Source organism: Schistocerca cancellata, chromosome 2 (genome assembly GCF_023864275.1).
Source record: "Schistocerca cancellata isolate TAMUIC-IGC-003103 chromosome 2, iqSchCanc2.1, whole genome shotgun sequence".
Classification (NCBI taxonomy): domain Eukaryota; kingdom Metazoa; phylum Arthropoda; class Insecta; order Orthoptera; family Acrididae; genus Schistocerca; species Schistocerca cancellata.
The window spans coordinates 794204314-794225471 of NC_064627.1; the positions used below are offsets into that span (position 1 = coordinate 794204314).

General features: G+C 43.6%; 1 protein-coding gene across 1 annotated transcript in view; it reads left to right on the forward strand.

Moving 5' to 3' along the window:
* Positions 1-21158, forward strand: part of LOC126158747 (agrin-like) — a 177963-nt gene that overhangs the window by 140046 nt on the left and 16759 nt on the right. The window contains exons 11-14 of the mRNA XM_049916466.1: positions 2404-2538; positions 7509-7755; positions 10160-10324; positions 20627-20865. Coding sequence (XP_049772423.1) covers positions 2404-2538; positions 7509-7755; positions 10160-10324; positions 20627-20865 — 786 coding nt within the window. The remainder of the gene's footprint in view (positions 1-2403; positions 2539-7508; positions 7756-10159; positions 10325-20626; positions 20866-21158) is intronic.

Below are 21158 nucleotides of genomic sequence, written 5' to 3' on the forward strand. Positions count from 1 at the left end.
AGTCATTGCAAATCCGTCCTCTGCAAAAAGGACAAGCATTCCCGCTGCACGCAGTTTATACTCCTATTGAAATTGCTAATACACAGATCATTGCACATTGCCTATAGGAATGCATATACACTAGACTACAGCGTTCAATGGACACGTTATTACTATTGCCAAACCATAAACTCTCTAAACACACGCAAAAAGGTGCAATATAGCGTGTTCCACAAGTTGGCAGACAAAGTTTGATAGACGATACATTACACACAAAGTCTAATTTGTTTCATAGTTAACAAACATACCTCTTCCCATAAATTAATAGTGGTCGACTACAAATGACAAATGAATCATACAACAATGCCTGAGGTGTACGTCCGACGTTAAACAAACTGTACTACCCAGAGAGCATGGGTGCACAGGCGTGACACTGTTAGTTAAGTAACCCCATCCACCACGGCAATGTCATACAGTATCACAACGGATGGGAAAATCGGTTTTTAAATGTCCTGAAACCGAAAACCGCATAAAAAGCATCAATCACATCGGTTTTTAATTGTTCAAATGGGTCTGAGCACTATGCGACTTAACTTCTGAGGTCATCACTCGCCTAAAACTTAGAACTAATTAAACCTAACTAACCTAAGGAAATCACACACATCCACGCCCGAGGCAGGATTCGAACCAGCGACCGTAGCGGTCACGCGGTTCCAGACTGAAGCGCCAGGACCGCACGGCCACACCGGCCGGCGGTTTTTAATTGTCCTGAGGCCAAAAACCACATAAAAAGCATGAATCAAAATGAAATCGGATTATTAATTTCAAAGTTTAAATCGAGGAACAGCATGTCCCACAACTGGTCTTAGTGTTTCTTGGGTCACGTTCAGAATGTGTTGCGCAATGCATGCCTTCCATGCAGTTAAGTTAGCAGTCAGAGCACTGAGCACAACGTCTTTCAGATAGCCCTACAGCCAGAAGTCACACGGATTAAGATCAGGTGATCGGGATGGTCAGGCTTTAAGGAAATGGCGGCTGATAACTCTAACATTTCTTAAATCGCGCTTCAGCAGCTGCTTAACTGGATTTGCAATGTGCGGAGGTGCGCCATCTTGCATAAAAATGATCCCATCCACACATCCATGCTGTTGGAGAGCTGGAATGACATGGTTACACAAAAGACACTCATAGCCCTTCCCAGTGCCGATACAGGTAACAGGACCAGAAGCACGTGTCTCTTCAAAAAAATATGGCCCTTTGATAAATGATGCCGTAAACCCGCACCACAAAGTGACCTTTCCAGGATGAAGTGGTACTGGTGGATTTGCATGTGGATATTCCGTTGCCCATATTCGACAATCTGTGTATTGACATATCCTGTCAGATGAAAGTCGGATTCGTCTGTCCCCAAAATCTTCCACGGCCAATCGTTGTCCACTTCCATGCGAGCAAGAGATTCTGAGTCTCCCTTGTTGGCAGGTCAACAGGAATAGACTCGTGCACATGGGTGATTTTGAATGGATAGCAAAGAAGGATGTTCCGTGTATTTTACGCACCGCGATCTCGGGCATGTCCAATGTTCGGGCAATTCTCCGTGTACTACAAGTTTGCACACCACCACTCGTCTCCTCCTACACTACTGTGGCCACCACTTCCACTGACGTCAAATTCATTTATTTTCTCCCTCTACCAGGTTACACACCAAATGAACCCGTCTTTACGAATTTCTGAATCATTTTCTCCAGACCCACGGCAGTCACCGGACCGACGCCTTTTTTCAAACCCTTCAGTGTCCGGAACTTCTGCAGAGCGACGTGCGCGCAGTCATCATTCTTGTAATACAGCTTTACAAACAGAGCACGGTCCTGGACTGAGACAGTCATGGCGAACGACGCAGACGTGAAAGGAGGAAAAGCTGTGTACCCGGTGTGTTTACACCAACTTCATTGGGTCGTGCGGCATGACAGGTGGTTTCATTCATGTATTCTGACACATACAGCGTCATCTATTGATCAATTCTCACACTACTTTTTTTCTCCTACCATATGTTTTTCCCCTTCTCCGATAATATTCCGTTGCAATTTGACGTCATTCTGACCAGTGGTGTTATTTCTATATCGTTCTGAAAGTTTAACATTAATTATTATCACTCTGTATATACCACGTTTTACAAAATTCTTATTTGAATGTATAGCATGTGTTCAGACAATGTGCCCTGATACCTCTGCACCACCGACCGCTAAACTCTGCAAACGCCAAACGCATAACTAAATTAGGCACCACTGTCGAGTGAAAGTAATAACACACTGTACTAAACATTGTGTCGCCGTAAAGAAGTTTTTGTTGTTCATTTCGCATCATAAAATACCAAGTACCTCAAAGTTTCGCAATAACGGTCCAACAATGGTTTTCCATGTCCTGCAGGTCCGTACTGTGAGAGCAAAACCAACTCATGTGCTTGGAGCCCCTGTGTGGCTGGATCATGGTGCGAAGTATCACCTGAAGGAGGTTTTACATGCAACTGTGGACCGACAAGCATCAAACTTCCCTGCCACGACTGTGAGTATTAAACAAATTGAAGAATCTTTAACATTAAAGAAGTTGCTATTACTATTAATCATCCCTCTGTCGATAAAAAGAAACTGTATTTTCAAGCAAATGTAGTGTTGCATAGTGTTGTAACACGTGTAATGAATGCATACATTCTGGCTGCAGTTCACAAGACGAAAAAGAAGTTTAGGGTTTAGCGATTTGTCATTAACAGGGTGTTTAGAGACGGCGCAGGAGGAGGCCAAGGAGGAAAAGGTGAGGAAACCACAGAAACTTTGATCTGGATGACTATATGGGGCTATGGACTCTGCTCTTCCTCAATGTTGGTCCAGTGTCTTAACAACTGTGCCTACTCACGCGGTCGTACATATAAATCTTCCAAAGGGAAACTACACATGTTGTGGCTGAAGCAATTTTTTCAAACATTTGGACGCTGGTAGGATTGAAGAGACAGATACTCTGAATATTTTCAGCAAGGAACCTAACATTACGTTAGTCGTACTCCACGGATCCAACAAATTGGCTTTCAATAAGTGTGCGACACATTGTAACCTCCGCCTCACTTATCGACCTCAATGACAGTGAAAAATTAAACCACGTGTACCTAATGGAAATTTGGGAAAAGCAATCGACACCGAAGTTAATCTGTCGGTAAAGAGGGAGGAAAGGGTTACATCTAAATGAAATGAAAAATGCAAATGAAGCTGGTGGAAATTAATTTTGAAAAGGGGTAAAGTTAATAAAGAAAGTAAATGTGCGGCCGTTACGTTAACAATTAATTAGCGGTAATTAGATATTTGAGATTTGGGGGAAATTACGGTCGCCAGTCCTATGGACAATTACTATAGTAACTGAAAAAGAAAGGTTATTACACATATAATTAGCACTAGAAGCGTGGCAACTGAAGGTTGACACGTGTAGTGTGAAAACTGAAAGTTTGTCAGAAGTAATAAATTTCGCTACACTCTGACTTAATTTAGCAAAAGAATTAATAAAACCGGAAAATTGAAAGTTAATTTAGTGACTGAAATTAATAGTGAGCTTTGTTTCTGAAGCAAATCGAAATTCAGTAAAATACGGTTAGTCTTGAGCTACCTCAACAATCATTTCAAAAGCTACCTGAATCTACGCAATTTAGAAATAAGAGATTTAACTTTGAACTTGAATAAAATGATTCTGAACAATTAACAATAGTAAAATTTAGTACGTACCAAGCTGAGCTGCAGTCACAGGTAAGCTAAAATACGGTAACAAAACTCGCACTCTTAATTTGTGCTTGTGTAATCTAAAAATTGTAGCCAGCTATGAATACCTTAACGGAACTTTGAAATTAAGGCAGTGGAATCGAATGGTATTACTTTAATGCTGGCGTTTGAATTTCAACGACACTCGGGTTCATTCCGGAAAAGGAAGGGACCCTGCCTGCTTGGTAATGCAATTGGGGCAATGAGTAACAAAAGGTTCATGCTACGTTGCTGTAATTTAGTGAGAAAAATTTAACAGTTTGAAAAGCTGAGGTCTGCCATACAGTTCTAAAACTTTACGTGCTACCAGTCTTCCCTGTTGGTTGATTGAAGGTTTGATGTCGTCGATCGAGGAGGTGGCGACAGTCACTCATTGTCGGCCGTCGCTGTTCCAGAAGCTGGATGTTGGCGCGCCTTCTCGACACGGTCTCCAGCCGAAACTGGCTCTTGATGTGTGCCAGCTAACGCTTCCCGTCCGCGACACCATGTCAGAGGCTAACATAGCAAGTCGAGCGCAATTACATGCTGCCAAACCGCGAAAGCGCGGCAACTCGCGGGAGCCTCACACAACACACCTGCTCCACTGCACCACCCAATCCAGGCTCTCCCACTGCCCGCTCTCCACGCGACAGAGTTAACACTACCATAGATCTTAAACACTTTGGTTCTCCACACGACCTATCGATGTATTCGTTCAACAGCATAGTTTTCCCTAGGCAAGACCCAGTGTAAAATACAAATAATATTTACAAAACAAACAAATTATACCACATAGATGCATATATATATATATATATATATATATATATATATATATATATATGTATATATATATATATATATATATATATAGTAAAACAATTACAATATATAAAGGCACAGAAATGTCATATATTCAGGTAACAAAATAAGTAAAAAATTTATAGCACAATAATAGATGGAAATAGGAGGATATGCATTTCCGGCGTTACAACATTCTTGTTCTGAAAGCGAGTTGGTTTTATTCAGGATACCAATACGCCATACTCCCTATTATTCTCCACTTTCTCGGCTACAAAATCATATTTTTCAGTATAATATCACAGCGATCGAACAGGTCTGCGTGACCTTGTTGCGATGATGACAGACGCCTCACCCAACGACTAAGCGTGCTTTTGTTTATTACTAAGTCTTCGTAGACATTCTCAAAGCGCCTATGAGTATCTGCCATGTTCTTGATTTCTACTAAAAGAAACTCGGTGACAGTTCTCTGTTAGGAACGGACCTCCATTACGGAAGTCATTTTGAAGACCACATGTAGCGATGCCATCTATGAGAACTCCATGAAGCTATAAGAGCTGTAGCGGGAATATTCCACGATGCCAAAATGAAATTGTAGATTTTTTCAACCGAAACTGGCCGAGAGAAAAGTATCAACTCCATCACATTACCCATAAGAAATCTAGTACTCATTGATGGTAGTTGAGTACATCTGTGTCCGTGCATCTCTTTCTCTTTTGTGCTATTTTGAAGCGTTTTGGGTTCTTTGAAAAGATTGTTTTCAATTCATATTCGTACTTCGTATTATTGTTCGTGGGAGAAGAAATAATGGTAACGACAAAGAAAGTAATGAATGTATTGAATGTATGTAGTCTCTGCTGGAGTTCCTGGAACTGACGTCAAATACAATTATAGTAGCACGTATCATCGTGAAAATACTTGTAAGCTGATATTCTCGTAAAAAAAAAAAACAAAAAAAAACAGCTCTTTCATTCTAGTGTGCGAGTTCTCCAGTTACGGTTGTGGCCAAACTGCAGGCCGAGTACATTTACTGCTTGTAGTTCGTCGTGTAAACAGACATTTTAAAACTTCAGGAGTTTTGTGAGTAGTTGCTTCCATTTTAAAAAATGTTCGAAATAGCAAACTCTACGCCATCCCTATCAAATCCAAATTCTGTTAAATCTATTCCGTAAATTGATTCTGACTTGCTAAGTCATCTGCGATCACTTTATAAAGCATTATTGCCGTTTTGATGTTTCTTATTAACATCAGGCACTTTCAGTGCGTCCTCAGAAAGTCAGGATTGGATTTAGAAGAAACCATTTGAAGCAAATGCCGAACATGTGTCGTGCAACAGTGATGCTAACAAACACTTCATGTAATTCTTTTTTGATTCGATACAAAACAGCTGGTACCACTTGCAAGTCCACTTGTTAGTAAAATTATAATCCACCACTGTTGCCTAAAAGAAGACGCGGCTGTCGTTACTGGTAACTCATGCTGAGGTCTCGGTCCGATTCTAGTGACTAACTCAGTTTTTTCACGTGGAAATGTTTAGAGCAGCCATATGAGAAGCTGCTTGATATATTAGGTAGCGGAATTGTCACTCTAGTCGCCTAAATGGTGTCAAATCGAAAGGATTGCAAAAGCCCGCAAGTCACACAGAATGTATTTCTTTCAAACAAGACTGACGGCAAGACACACACTTTTGGTCGGATTTTGATTCTCTAACAACGGTAATTATCTTCTCAACTTTACGTTTCAAGTCTGATTTGACGTGGCTGAAGTACCAAGAGCTTTGTATTAACGGTTGCCGAACTGTATAGCTTGGTAATTGCATACTGTAGTGTTATCGTAGTTGTTGACGCAGTAAAGTGTATGATGAATCAAGCGCCTCGTTATTGGTTTTCGCCAGTCCTTCCAAAGTATGACAGCTGGTATGTGCAGCCTACGTGTATTTCACTCCGTAATTTTGGCGGAGATACTGGGAAGCCGACTATGAACGATTATATGGAGCAATGTTAGACCGAAAGACTTGAGATCATCAGTGCTAGGTTCCGCTCGTAGACAGCATCGGTTCTTGGTTTATTGACAGGAACGTTCATTTGCCAAGGTCTATTGTCAGTAGAGCCTTAGGTGGATGGTTATTGAATTAAATACACTGCATATGATATTGAAGTTGTTGAAAGCAGAAACTACGGTTTACATGACGAGACATATAACGCATCTCTCTCCGTCCGATATGGTACTGAAAGGCCCATTGGTACCGACAGACCGGCGTGTTATCCTAAGCCAAGGTGTTACTGGATGCGGATAAGGCGGCATGTAATCAGCACACCACTCCCCTGTTAGATGTGCGTTTCCGTGACCAGAGCAGCTACTTCTCAGTCAGTAGCTTCTCAGTTGGCATCACTACGGCTGAGTGCACTCTACTTGTTAACAGCGCTCGGCAGACCTGAACGGTCACCAATCCAAGGGCTAGCCCAGCCTGACGGCGCTTACGTTTCAGTAACTGCTGCGTCCTTTACTGTTTCCGTTATTCTTTCTTGTCCACTATGTGGTAGTTAGTAGTAATCTGTCCTCTGACATGTAATAATTAAGACAGTGTTAAACTGCATATAATTATGCTTTGTATTGGTTAAGAATTTCTGTATTATTTAGATATGTGCCAGTAGTTTTAACGATCGACATTTATCATAAACAATGTTCTCAAGAGTTATGGATACGTTTCCGTATTTAACATTAATAGTGTAAAACTTTCTTTGATATTAGTTAATTAGTACTGAGTTCCTAAGAAAGAGTTAGTTCAATTCTCTGCCATTACGGGGAGTTTTATTCCAATATTTGTACTATTAAACTTGCTCTCAATTAGCTTACAGTAAAACAATTCTATGTCTTACTATTCAAAAACATTTTTGTGTACACTATGTGATACTCATCTGAATCTAACTTAATTATAGGGCCTGTCTTCCACAGTTGATGCCGAAAATCAGGAAGCATTTGTGCCAGAATTTGATGGGAACTCGTTCATAGAGCTTCCTAGGCTGGAAGGTGTCGGCAAGGCTTTTGCTATGGAACTGTGGTTTCTGACAAGAGCGGTGGATGGTGTTCTGTTCTACAGCGGGCAAAGACTGGATGGAAAGGGCGATTATATAGCCCTAGTTCTGGTCAGTGGCTACGTGCAGTTCCACTTCGAACTTGGCAGTGGTCCAGGAAAAACAGTGTAGGTAAACAGTTGACTATTTTTCTTTTAAGACTTACAGTAAATGTTTTATTCATAATATGAGAAAAATTAATTCTATTTAAAAGTAGTAAAATTTAATTAAGAGAATACAGAAGAATATGAATCAGTGTACATACGATTGTCAATTGTGCCTCTGCCTCAAGTTTCCGTATCAGTCGAACTTATCGCAGCTGCTTTAGATCTTTAAACAGATAATTCCAACTGAAGGCAGATACTGCTATTCGCTAGTCTTGTTACTGATGTATGAATGGCTGAGAACCTGCAAAATGTAAGCTTAGTTTCATTTCTTGTCACCATGACTTAACGTATTCACAATCGAATTATCGATATAGTCATGCAATCCCCTTATATGTAATAACTAATACTCACAGATCTACATCAGACTACAGCATGTGTGGATTAGTAGTTGCGAGCCGCTGTGTCTGAGCGGTTCTAGGCGCTTCAGTCTGGAACCGCGCGACTGCTACGGTTGCAGGTTCGAACCCTGCCTCGGGCATGGATGTGTGTGAACTACGTTTACGTAGTTCTAAGTTCTAGGGGACTGATGACCTCAGATGTTAAGTCCCATAGAGCTCAGAGCCATTTGAACCATTTGATTAGCAGTTGATCTGGAAAGAGGAGTTCTCCATTTTAAGGCTGGAACAATGTTATTGGTGGCTGTTTCAGTTGGAGCTGTAACAGAAATATGATAAACTGTGTAGATGATCTTATAACTATAACAGACGAATATTATACTAACAATGAAGTAGATTAATGTACTGAGAAGTGTTTCGTGTCAGTTATTTATAGATATCACAGTCAGTTATCACTCATATATTTAATGCATTTATCATTAGAATCTGTATTATCTAAAAAAATTTACGGTCGTTATCAGCTGACGCAGCTTACACTGTAAAGTTAAGTTTTGTAACAGCAGGACCACACCTAACGAAGCACTATTGTATTCAAACCAATCCTAATATTAAGGGACAGCCTTTGTACTTTATCCGTAATTGCTATTCTCCGCAATTAAGAAACAACTTTGTAAAATGCAAAGCAATGTGAAAAAATTCCCAAATTTTATGGCAAAGATCCACAAAGAAAATGACTTTGTTTCGAGTTACGTAGCTACTGAAAAAGTCCTTAAAATGAAAACATTGTCCACATCGCTGTTCATCAAAACAAACAAAAAAATAAAGAAAGAAAAAGAAAAGAAAATCCTGATGGTCTGATCGACACCATTCACTTGTGATTGTTGGTTCATTTGTTTCGGATGTAAGTAGGCTGTTTAGGTTTTTATGTTGGTAACGTCACGTAGCGCTCTGTATGAAAATCACTGGCTGTGCTGTGTGCAGTCTGGTTGGCTGGTTTGCATTGTTGGAATATTTGCTATTGTAGTGTTGGACAGCTGTAAGTGAACAGCGCGTAGGGTTGACTTTTGAACATTATTAAGGTAAATAAATTGTTTGTTCTCTATTAAAATCTTTCATTTGCTAACTATGCCTATCAGTAATTAGTGCCTTCAGTACTTAGAATCTTTTATTCAGCTAGCAGTATTGGCGCACGCCGTATTGCAGTAGTTTGAGTAACGAAGATTTTTGTGAGGTAAGAGATTCATGAAAGGTATAGGTTATTGTTAGCCAGGGCCATTCTTTTGTAGGGATTATGGAGAGTCAGATTGCGTTGCGCTAAAAGAAATATTGTGTGTCAGTTTAGTGATAATCAGAACAAGTAAAGAGAGAAATGTCTGAGTACGTTCAGTTTTCCTCAGCTGTTTGAAATTAAATAACGTAGAGGTTTATCAGCTCAGTAATTCAATAATTTTTCTAAGGGGACATTTCAAGGAAATTTGTAAATTACAATTGTTTCTTTCAGGCTGATATTAATTATTTTTGTCTACCTTTATTATTGAAAATAATTCTGCTGAATAATGATTTGGATTGGATTGGATTGTTTGGGGGAGGAGACCAGACAGCGAGGTCATCGGTTTCATCGGATTAGGGAAGGAACTCGGCCGCGCCCATTCAAAGGAACCATCCTGGAATTTGCCTGAAGCAATTTAGGGAAAGCACGGAGAACCTAAATCAGGACTGTTGGAAGCGGAATTGAAACAGTCGTCCTCCCGAATGCGTGTCCAGTGTGCTAGCCACTGCAATAATGATTTAAAGCTTCCATCAGCGAGTTCTTACGTTGTATTATTTAAGGAAGACGGCTAGTTTAGAATGTAACGTAATCAGAAATCGGTGTGCCATATACTGTAGAGCACAGATATTGTATGTTCTGTCAGACATAGCTCCTGACAGCAAAAATGACAAACTGAAATAAGGAAACATTTTGCTCTAAAACTACGTGTGTTCTGTGCTGGCTCCTGTGTAACTTCCTGATATTGTTCCTTTGTTTTCAGTACTACAAACGGAATAACTCCGAATCAGTGGCACTCGGTGAAGGTCAGCTACATGGACCGAGAGGGCACACTGCAGCTGGATGACGGCCCCACCGCCACGGGCATGTCTGGAGCGCCATTAAACGAGCTCAATCTGGATCTCCCACTGTATATAGGAGGCCTGCCGTAAGTCATGCCGCTGAACGTTTGTTGTTGATACTTATGTATGTGACGCCTACATCCGCTGTAGGGAAGGCATTAGTATCACGTCACCATGTGCACTGCAATCATAGACATTAAGAGAAATTCGATGTCGCACTGCCGTCTCTCACTACTGGGTACATTGAACTGCAAAAGATGACGTGTAACTTCACAATTCAATTGTAATTGGTATGGTACAATGAGTAGTGGTTCATCTTATGTCCTAACTAAAAAGTTGATTTCTTTATCAGTTTATTTCCGTGTATCCTGTACTCAAACATCATCACACTCTCTACAACACAAGAGCAAGAGACGTAACTATAGTGAACATGGCAGCTTTTGGGACATCAGTGTCTTTCTTGAACGTTTGATCAACTCGTGTTTTCAAATTATCCTGAAAAATGAAATCTAGTACCGTAAGTCTTTTGAAGACCAGGAAAAGCGGACCACTTTTCTCAGTCCAGCGTCCAATGCTGTTCAGAACACGTCTCCATTCACGGTACCGGATTGGAGAAAGCCGTGAAGACAATACCAATTAACTGTCATCCTCTTGAAGTACCATTTACAGCTTTAGCATGTGAAAGAAAGTTGATGTTATTCCCTACCTCCGGTAAAAAGAAGAGTAGGTGTCAAGAAATACGATCAGTCATAAGACATGTGAGCAGAGGTTTGCGTATGACTGAAATTTTCTAGTGCAGCGTGAGGAAATGTTGATACCAAGACGCGAAATAAATGTCTGATGATTATTTCAACCTCATTAAAAGCTGAGTCATACGAAGGAGCCAAATTATTTGGGAAGCGTTCAGCTGCTTGCAGATGCGGAAGAATCTTATCAGAAACTGGATGTACTTCGCTGAAACTGCATTTACTTCGCTCGATCATTTAATTTCATCACTTCTAATTGTTCCACTGGATGTCATTGCAACTGAAGACATTTTCAGTGTATTCTTTTCACTGTAGTACGAGTAAATCTAAGTTATTTAAACAGTTGTACAGTTTTAAATTGCCACATACGAGTAACGTCATTTACAGTTTTGCTACGCCGTCTTCACACAGAAAGTATCTCTCTCGCCATAACTGGTGTATCACATTATTACTGATGTCTTGGGTCATTCCTTGGTATACTATGCTACACAGAGTGCTTCACAAATCCGATCAAAGGTTTCTGAAGGTTTTATAGGAGACTTACAAGGGGACCATCAGCTCCGTTAATCAGAGACATTGATAAGTCTTACGTATGTTGTAGAGGGACCTGTCCTGAGAACCTGGCAAACAGCTTTTCGATCCATGACCTCCAGTTTCCGATAAAATCGATGTTGAAATGTATGCGTTTCTCCTCGGCCGTGCGATCGTAGGGCCTAAGGTCCACGACTACCACGCTGCGGTTTGGGTTCAAACCTTGCCCCTCAGTTTCATCATACAGAATGTCATCAAATAGTGACATCATGCAAAATTATTAAAAAACCGTCATTTTCGTCGTAGTAACTTCATTAATAAGATTAATCGTTTCAGCACAGTTCCTTAAAATGTGTTTTCCATTCATTTGGACTGCTCCAAAGAGTTCGCACGATGGACGAAGTATTAACAGCTTCGGAAATATTGTAGGTATAGTCGACGGTGTTCATCCCTAATTTCGAACTCGATTACGTAATTTATATCGATAAAATAGACTACCAGTAACAGTCGACGTACAATAAGTTCCTTGGGAGGAAGGAGTTGAAACAACACTCCTGGAAATGGAAAAAAGAACACATTGACACCGGTGTGTCAGACCCACCATACTTGCTCCGGACACTGCGAGAGGGCTGTACAAGCAATGATCACACGCACGGCACAGCGGACACACCAGGAACCGCGGTGTTGGCCGTCGAATGGCGCTAGCTGCGCAGCATTTGTGCACCGCCGCCGTCAGTGTCAGCCAGTTTGCCGTGGCATACGGAGCTCCATCGCAGTCTTTAACACTGGTAGCATGCCGCGACAGCGTGGACGTGAACCGTATGTGCAGTTGACGGACTTTGAGCGAGGGCGTATAGTGGGCATGCGGGAGGCCGGGTGGACGTACCGCCGAATTGCTCAACACGTGGGGCGTGAGGTCTCCACAGTACATCGATGTTGTCGCCAGTGGTCGGCGGAAGGTGCACGTGCCCGTCGACCTGGGACCGGACCGCAGCGACGCACGGATGCACGCCAAGACCGTAGGATCCTACGCAGTGCCGTAGGGGACCGCACCGCCACTTCCCAGCAAATTAGGGACACTGTTGCTCCTTCCGCTCACGCCCCAACATCGTGCAGCCCGCCTCCAGTGGTGTCGCGACAGGCGTGAATGGAGGGACGAATGGAGACGTGTCGTCCTCAGCGATGAGAGTCGCTTCTGCCTTGGTGCCAATGATGGTCGTATGCGTGTTTGGCGCCGTGCAGGTGAGCGCCACAATCAGGACTGCATACGACCGAGGCACACAAGGCCAACACCCGGCATCATGGTGTGGGGAGCGATCTCCTACACTGGCCGTACACCACTGGTGATCGTCGAGGGGACACTGAATAGTGCACGGTACATCCAAACCGTCATCGAACCCATCGTTCTACCATTCCTAGACCGGCAAGGGAACTTGCTGTTCCAACAGGACAATGCACGTCCGCATGTATCCCGTGCCACCCAACGTGCTGTAGAAGGTGTAAGTCAACTACCCTGGCCAGCAAGATCTCCGGATCTGTCCCCCATTGAGCATGTTTGGGTCTGGATGAAGCGTCGTCTCATGCGGTCTGCACCTCCAGCACGAACGCTGGTCCAACTGAGGCGCCTGGTGGAAATGGCATGGCAAGCCGTTCCACAGGACTACATCCAGCATCTCTACGATCGTCTCCATGGGAGAATAGCAGCCTGCATTGCTGCGAAAGGTGGATATACACTGTACTAGTGCCGACATTGTGCATGCTCTGTTGCCTGTGTCTATGTGCCTGTGGTTCTGTCAGTGTGATCATGTGATGTATCTGACCCCAGGAATGTGTCAATAAAGTTTCCCCTTCCTGGAACAATGAATTCACGGTGTTCTTATTTCAATTTCCGGAAGTGTAATTTGAACGAGATAAGTCGTTCCTTCGCAGCCACGTATACTGCAGATACGAGAGGAAAAATTTTTCTTAGGTACACAACAAACATCCGGGAAATATGGTCGGACTGTTCACAAACCAGTTTACAAAAAAATGGTTCAAATGGCTCTGAGCACTAAGGGACTTAACATCTGAGGTCATCAGTCCCCTAGAACTTAGAACTACTTAAACCTAACTAACCTAAGGACATCACGCACATCCATGCCCGAGGCAGGATTCGAACCTGCGATCGTAGCGGTCGCGCGGTTCCAGGCTGAAGCGCCTAGAACCGCTCGGCCACACTGGCCGGCAAAGCAGTTTACAGGTTGACTCATAAGCTAAAAAATGTAATTGTGACCAGTACGGAATCAGAGAAACTCACGAAAGTGCTGCACGCAGAATTTTTGAAAATTTTCATTCTTTGGTACGTGGGACAAGAAAAATTTCTGTACGTTATTGATTCGTTTGGAGGGCAGACTGATCAGGCGCATTAAGATCAAATCTTTGTCGATGAAAAACAAGCATGCACATGTACCGTAAAAATTATCCCACTCCGAAATACTCCACAATGCCAGGTCTGTGATGTTTATTTTCACAGACAGGTTAACGTTTCCACGAAAAAAATTCGAATTTTCACGAGTTCCTAAAGACGAATAGAGAATCACTCCGAGGAAGGATTCCCGTAACAACATATTCTTTAGTTCTGCGTGAGTTTAGTTCACCAGCTTACACAGGAATGATCATACACTCGTCGTTCGCAATCGAAGGACATCGAAGAGAGAAGAATCCTTATGAACAACGAACTTGTTTCCCGGTCCCAGTTCTGAAAAATCCCCGTACCTGCAAGGCAGTAGCTACCTTTAAGTAGGTGTGTGGTTTGAGGTTTTCGGGCGCTAAACAGCGTGGTCATCAGCGCCCAACCATTAAATAGATTAGTGCTCTACGAATTCGAGTTTCGCTTGGTTCTATGACAAATACCATCCGGAATTCCGTTAGAGCCCAGGAAGTGATAGAGAAAACAATCCTGTAATCCATTCTGCAACTAACGGACTACAGATTTGAAGAACTTGTCTGTAATGATTGATTTATTTACAAAAATGTTATGGCACAAATGATTATGTTTGAATAATTTTGCATGTTACATACTATTAAATGATTACATACTATTAAGTGATACCTTGTACGATGAAACTGAAAAAAAAAAAGATTGTTTCACTACAAGATACTGGTAAATGTGGTACTAGGTTCCACTTAAGTTTCAATAAATTCTGGAATTCATGATAATCATGATTTATAGGGATATGTGGAGACTATGACGCTGTAATCCCGTTTCATATCTCTTGTAAAGCTTGACAAACTGTTCGCTAATGCTGTATACAAGTATAAATATCTGCTTGTAGTAGAACAAAAAACTTATCAGACAATCACGAGATATTTGATAGCTGGAATGACTGGTCGTGTGACTAAACTCTATATGTAATACCATATGTAGATTAAATCAGCAGTGTTTGCCTTAGAAATATGTCAAACGACCGCTGCTGCTCACGGCGTATATGCTGACACATTGTAGATATAACTGAATTCGTGACGTTGCAGTATTATGAACCAGAGTCACGGTAATATGATAGCCCCACTGATATAAGCTTAACTACAGAGCTGCTTATTGATAATGAAAACTGCTGAATGTAGTACATTCTGGGAACACACTTTTATGACAAAGAAGTCATATTTATAAACTACTGATTAAAATGCATACCATTATTTTTCCACCAGCTACGATCAAACTATTATAATTCCGGACTTAACTGTATCGTTCTTACAAGGGAACCTCCCCATCACACCCCCCTCAGATTTAGTCGTAAGTTGGCACAGTGCATAGGCATTGAAAAACTGAACACAGATCAATCGAGAAAATAGGAAGAAGTTGTGTGGAACTATGAAAAAAATAAGCAAAATATACAAACTGAGTAGTCTATGCGCAACATACGCAACATCAAGGATAATGTGAGCTCAGGAGCGCCGTGGTCCCGTGGTTAGCGTGAGCAGCTGCGAAATGAGAGGTTCTTGGTTCAAATCTTCCCTTGAGTGAAAAGTTTACTTTTTCATTTTCGCAAAGTTATGATCTGTCCGTTCGTTCATTGACGTCTCTGTTCACCGTAATAAGTTTAGTGTCTGCGTTTTGCGGCCGCACCGCAAAGCCGTGCGATTAGTAGGCAAAAGGACGTACCTCTCCAGTGGGAACCGAAAACATTTGATCGCAAGGTCATAGGTCCACCGATTCCTCCACAGGAAAACACGTCTGATACATTCTATACGACACTGGTAACGCCATGTGCGTCACATAACAGGAATATGTTGTCGACCCACCTAACTTGTACACTTGGCGAATGGGTAAAAATATTCTTCTACCTTGCCCGATTTAGGTTTTCTTCTGGATGTGATAATCACTCCCAAAAAAGTGATGAAAACATAAGAGTTTGTCACATAAACTACAACAAATGAATGCAACAGTTTCACAGTCGCACAGTTTTCCCTGTGCTCTGTCAAAACATATGTTTTTAACTTTTTCAAATTTTTACCGTTTAGGTGTAGCGTCCCCATACTACGGCGCAGTTACCTGGCATCGGACGGACGGACGGACAGATAATAATTGTCTGAAAATAAAAAAATAAAACTTTTCGCTCGAGGGAAGACTTGAACCAATGACCTCTCGTCCCGCAGCTGCTCACGATAACAGCGGGACCACGGCGCTCCTAGCCACACAGTTGCCTTGATGTTGCATATCTTGCGCATGGACTACTCAGTTTGTATATTTTGCTTATTTTTTTTCATAGTTCCTCACAACTTCTTCCTGTTTTCTCGATTGATGTGTGTTCAGTTTTTCAAGGCCTATCCACTGTGCCAACTTATAACTAAATCTTAGGGGGCTGCTATGGGGAGGTTCCCTTGTTAGTGAGACGTCAATAAAATAAATTAAGACCCATCCTGCATCACTGGAACTGCGGATAACACAAAGATATAACACCCAGCTAATAGTTTCGAGACTGATTTTATTCCTGGCGTTCAAGCGACGTTAGTCCAGCAACTATCTAGGCAGCTTCGACAAATGGCTGTAAACAACAGCTGTACATTCGACCAGTCAGTGGTGAGCAGCGCTACAAAGAATGGACATGCGACTGTAGCGTATCACCGTTGTTGTGACAGTAATCCGTAATAGAGCTAACTCACGTGGTCAAGTCATTCTCCAGAGTGTTTCGATGAAGAGAAAAGTGTGTGCAAAGTTTGTCCCGTGCTCGTTGAATCTCGAACAAAACCAACGACTTGTGTACGCCAACTGCGAATTGATTGAAATGGAAAACGCAAACAGTTATTTTCTGGAAAAAATAACCGGTTGTGATGACACATGGCGTTATTAGCACGAACCTACTACTAAGCGACAAAGTGCAGAATGGGTCTGTGATGGTTCGCCAAGATAAAAGAAATTGACACGAGAGTTGAAGAACAAAGAAGGACTTTCCCGACAGACTCACATGATAATGAGAAGGTTCTGTGCATTGAACTCAAGTGGGTGAAGACCACGTAATAAATCTGAAGTATTAAAACCAGCATGGTAACTTTTCTATATGTTTTATTAATCCAGTCTCGAAACATTTTGTACTCGCGGGGTGCACTGAAACACTTAAATAATGTAAGGATAGTGTCTATTGTCGGTTTACATGTTCCAGCAAGTATGCCGAGTACTCTACACAGGAACACACAAACTGTATATAGAAGCTATTTTAGCACTATTTAACAGCAATGACGTATTTTACTGTTGACGGTGCTTTCAGTCACCCAGGGTGGCCCTCAGTTTATTTTATCGACGCAACAGTAAGACCAATGCCATAAAGGCTGATGAAACTTATTTTGTGTTACCTGATTATCATCATTTCATGGAAACATGTAGTGAGTAGCTCTTGGTGCTTTAGAAATATGACTTTCTTCAGTTATTTACAAGATGTTTGGAGCATAACTTAGACGAAGTACACTCCTGGAAATGGAAAAAAGAACACATTGACACCGGTGTGTCAGACCCACCATACTTGCTCCGCACACTGCGAGAGGGCTGTACAAGCAATGATCACACGCACGGCACAGCGGACACACCAGGAACCGCGGTGTTGGCCGTCGAATGGCGCTAGCTGCGCAGCATTTGTGCACCGCCGCCGTCAGTGTCAGCCAGTTTGCCGTGGCATACGGAGCTCCATCGCAGTCTTTAACACTGGTAGCATGCCACGACAGCGTGGACGTGAACCGTATGTGCAGTTGACGAACTTTGAGCGAGGGCGTATAGTGGGCATGCGGGAGGCCGGGTGGACGTACCGCCGAATTGCTCAACACGTGGGGCGTGAGGTCTCCACAGTACATCGATGTTGTCGCCAGTGGTCGGCGGAAGGTGCACGTGCCCGTCGACCTGGGACCGGACCCCAGCGACGCACGGATGCACGCCAAGACCGTAGGATCCTACGCAGTGCCGTAGGGGACCGCACCGCCACTTCCCAGCAAATTAGGGACACTGTTGCTCCTGGGGTATCGGCGAGGACCATTCGCAAACGTCTCCATGAAGCTGGGCTACGGTCCCGCACACCGTTAGGCCGTCTTCCGCTCACGCCCCAACATCGTGCAGCCCGCCTCCAGTGGTGTCGCGACAGGCGTGAATGGAGGGACGAATGAAGACGTGTCGTCTTAAGCGATGAGAGTCGCTTCTGCCTTGGTGCCAATGATGGTCGTATGCGTGTTTGGCGCCGTGCAGGTGAGCGCCACAATCAGGACTGCATACGACCGAGGCACACAGGGCCAACACCCGGCATCATGGTGCGGGGAGCGATCTCCTACACTGGCCGCACACCACTGGTGATCGTCGAGGGGACACTGAATAGTGCACGGTACATCCAAACCGTCATCGATCCCATCGTTCTACCATTCCTAGACCGGCAAGGGAACTTGCTGTTCCAACAGGACAATGCACGTCCGCATGTATCCCGTGCCACCCAACGTGCTCTAGAAGGTGTAAGTCAACTACCCTGGCCAGCAAGATCTCCGGATCTGTCCCCCATTGAGCGTGTTTGGGACTGGATGAAGCGTCGTCTCACGCGGTCTGCACGTCCAGCACGAACGCTGGTCCAACTGAGGCGCCTGGTGGAAATGGCATGGCAAGCCGTTCCACAGGACTACATCCAGCATCTCTACGACCGTCTGCATGGGAGAATAGCAGCCTGCATTGCTGCGAAAGGTGGATATACACTGTACTAGTGCCGACATTGTGCATGCTCTGTTGCCTGTGTCTATGTGCCTGTGGTTCGGTCAGTGTGATCATGTGATGTATCTGACCCCACGAATGTGTCAATAAAGTTTCCCCTTCCTGGGACAATGAATTCACGGTGTTCTTATTTCAATTTCCAGGAGTGTACATGCAGGGTGTTACAATAAGGTACGGCCAAACTTTCAGGAAACATTCCGCACACACAAATAAAGAAAAGATGTTATGTGGACATGTGACCGGAAACGCTTACTTTCCATATTAGAGCTCATTTTAATTTCGTCAGTACGCACAGTACTTCCTCGATTTACCGCCAGTTGGCCCAATTGAAGGAAGGTAATGTTGACTTCAGTGCTTGCGTTGACATGCGACTCATTGCTCTACAGTACTAGCATCAAGCACATCAGTACGTAGCAGCAACAGGTTAGTGTTCATCACGAACGTGGTTTTGCAGTCAGTGAAATGTTTACAAATGCGGAGTTAGCAGATGCCCATTTGATGTATGGATTAGCACGGGGCAATAACCGTGGCGCAGTACGTTTGTATCGAGACAGATTTCCAGAACGAAGGTGTCCCGACAGGAAGACGTTCGATGCAATTGATCGGCGTCTTATGGAGCACGGAACATTCTAGCCTATGACTCGCGACTGTGGAAGACCTAGATCGACGAGGACACCTGCAATGGACGAGGTAATTTTTCGTGCAGTTGACGATAACCCTAATGTCAGCGTCAGAGAAGTTGCTGCTGTAGAAGGTAACGTTGACCACGTCACTGTATGGAGAGTGCTACGGGAGAACCAGTTGTTTCCGTACCATGTACAGCGTGTGGAGGCACTATCAGCAGATGATTGGCCTCCACGGGTACACTTCTGCGAATGGTTCATCCAACAATGTGTCAATCCTCATTTCAGTGCAAACGTTCTCTTTAGGGATGAGGTTTCATTCCAACGTGATCGAATTGTAAATTTTCTCAATCAACATGCGTGGGCTGCCGAGAATCCGCACGCAATTGTGCAATCACGTCATCAACACAGATTTTCTGTGAAAGTTTGGGCAGGCCTTGTTGGTGATGTCTCGATTGGTATCATGTTCTTCCACCTACGCCCAATGGAGCACGTTATCATGATTTCATACGGGATACTCTACCTGTGCTGCTAGAACATTTGTCTTTACGACACAACATGTGGTTCATGCACGATGGAGCTCCTGCACATTTCAGTCGAAGTGTTCGAACGCTTCTCAACAACAGATACGGTGACCGAGGCGGACCAATTCCATGGCCTCCACGCTCTCCTGACCTCAACCCTCTTGGCTTTCATTTATGGGGGCATTTAAAAGCTCTTGTCTACGTAACCCTGGTACCAAATGTAGAGACTCTTCGTGCTCGTATTGTAGACGGCTGTGATACAATACGCCATTCTCCAGGGCTGCATCAGCGCATCAGGGATTCCATGCGACGGATGGTGGATGCAAGTATCCTCGCTAACGGAGGACATTTTGAACATTTCCTGTAACAAAGTGTTTGAAGTCACGCTGGTACGTTCTGTTGCTGTGTGTTTCCAGTCCATGATTAATGTGATTTGAAGAGAAGTAATAAAATTAGCTCTAACATGGAAAGTAAGGGTTTCCGGACACATGTCCACATAACATATTTTCTTTCTTTGTGTGTGAGGAATGTTTCCTGAAAGTTTGGCAGTACCTTTTTGTAACACCCTGTACAACGGCTTATTTTGGACATGATACGTAACTATTGCAAATTGTACATTTTCTTCGAAACACGTCAAACAGTGCTTACCTTGAGAGTTGACGGAGTTTGACAATAAATTCAATTAGCATTTACGTCTACACTTAAGCGATACTTGTAATTGGTACACGAAGTCAACCTGTGTTGCCGGCAGGGCCACAATGTACACAGGCGTGATCCCACTGCCCAACCTGGTGGGCGCGGTGCAGCGGCTGGTGGTGAACGGGCAGATCCTGGAGAACCTGGGCGAGGGCGTGGCCGCCGTGTCCAGGTGGGCGGGGCCCCCCTGCACGGCCCACACGTGTCTGCACGGCGGCGCCTGCCAGCCCCGGCTCAACTCCTTCCTCTGCCGCTGCCCGGCGCGCTTCCGGGGACCGCGCTGCCAGTACGTCGGTAAGCACCGCATCCCAGGTACACCAGCGAGCCGACTCCTATAATACAGGCCTAACAGGCCACTACTAGCCCAAATACACTAGTGGTCCACTCGTGACGTCAGAGGTTTTATGAACCAGGCAATTGGTGGCGTCACTTTTTAATAAGAGCTCATTTCTGCACGGAAAACAGTTAGCTGAGAGACTGAAGTCGTATGCAGGTCTACTTCTCTTCTCTCTTCTACCAGCTGTACCGTTATGAAATTAGCGTTAAGCTACAAATGTGTCGACAGGGAACGTTTGTTGTGAACGAGC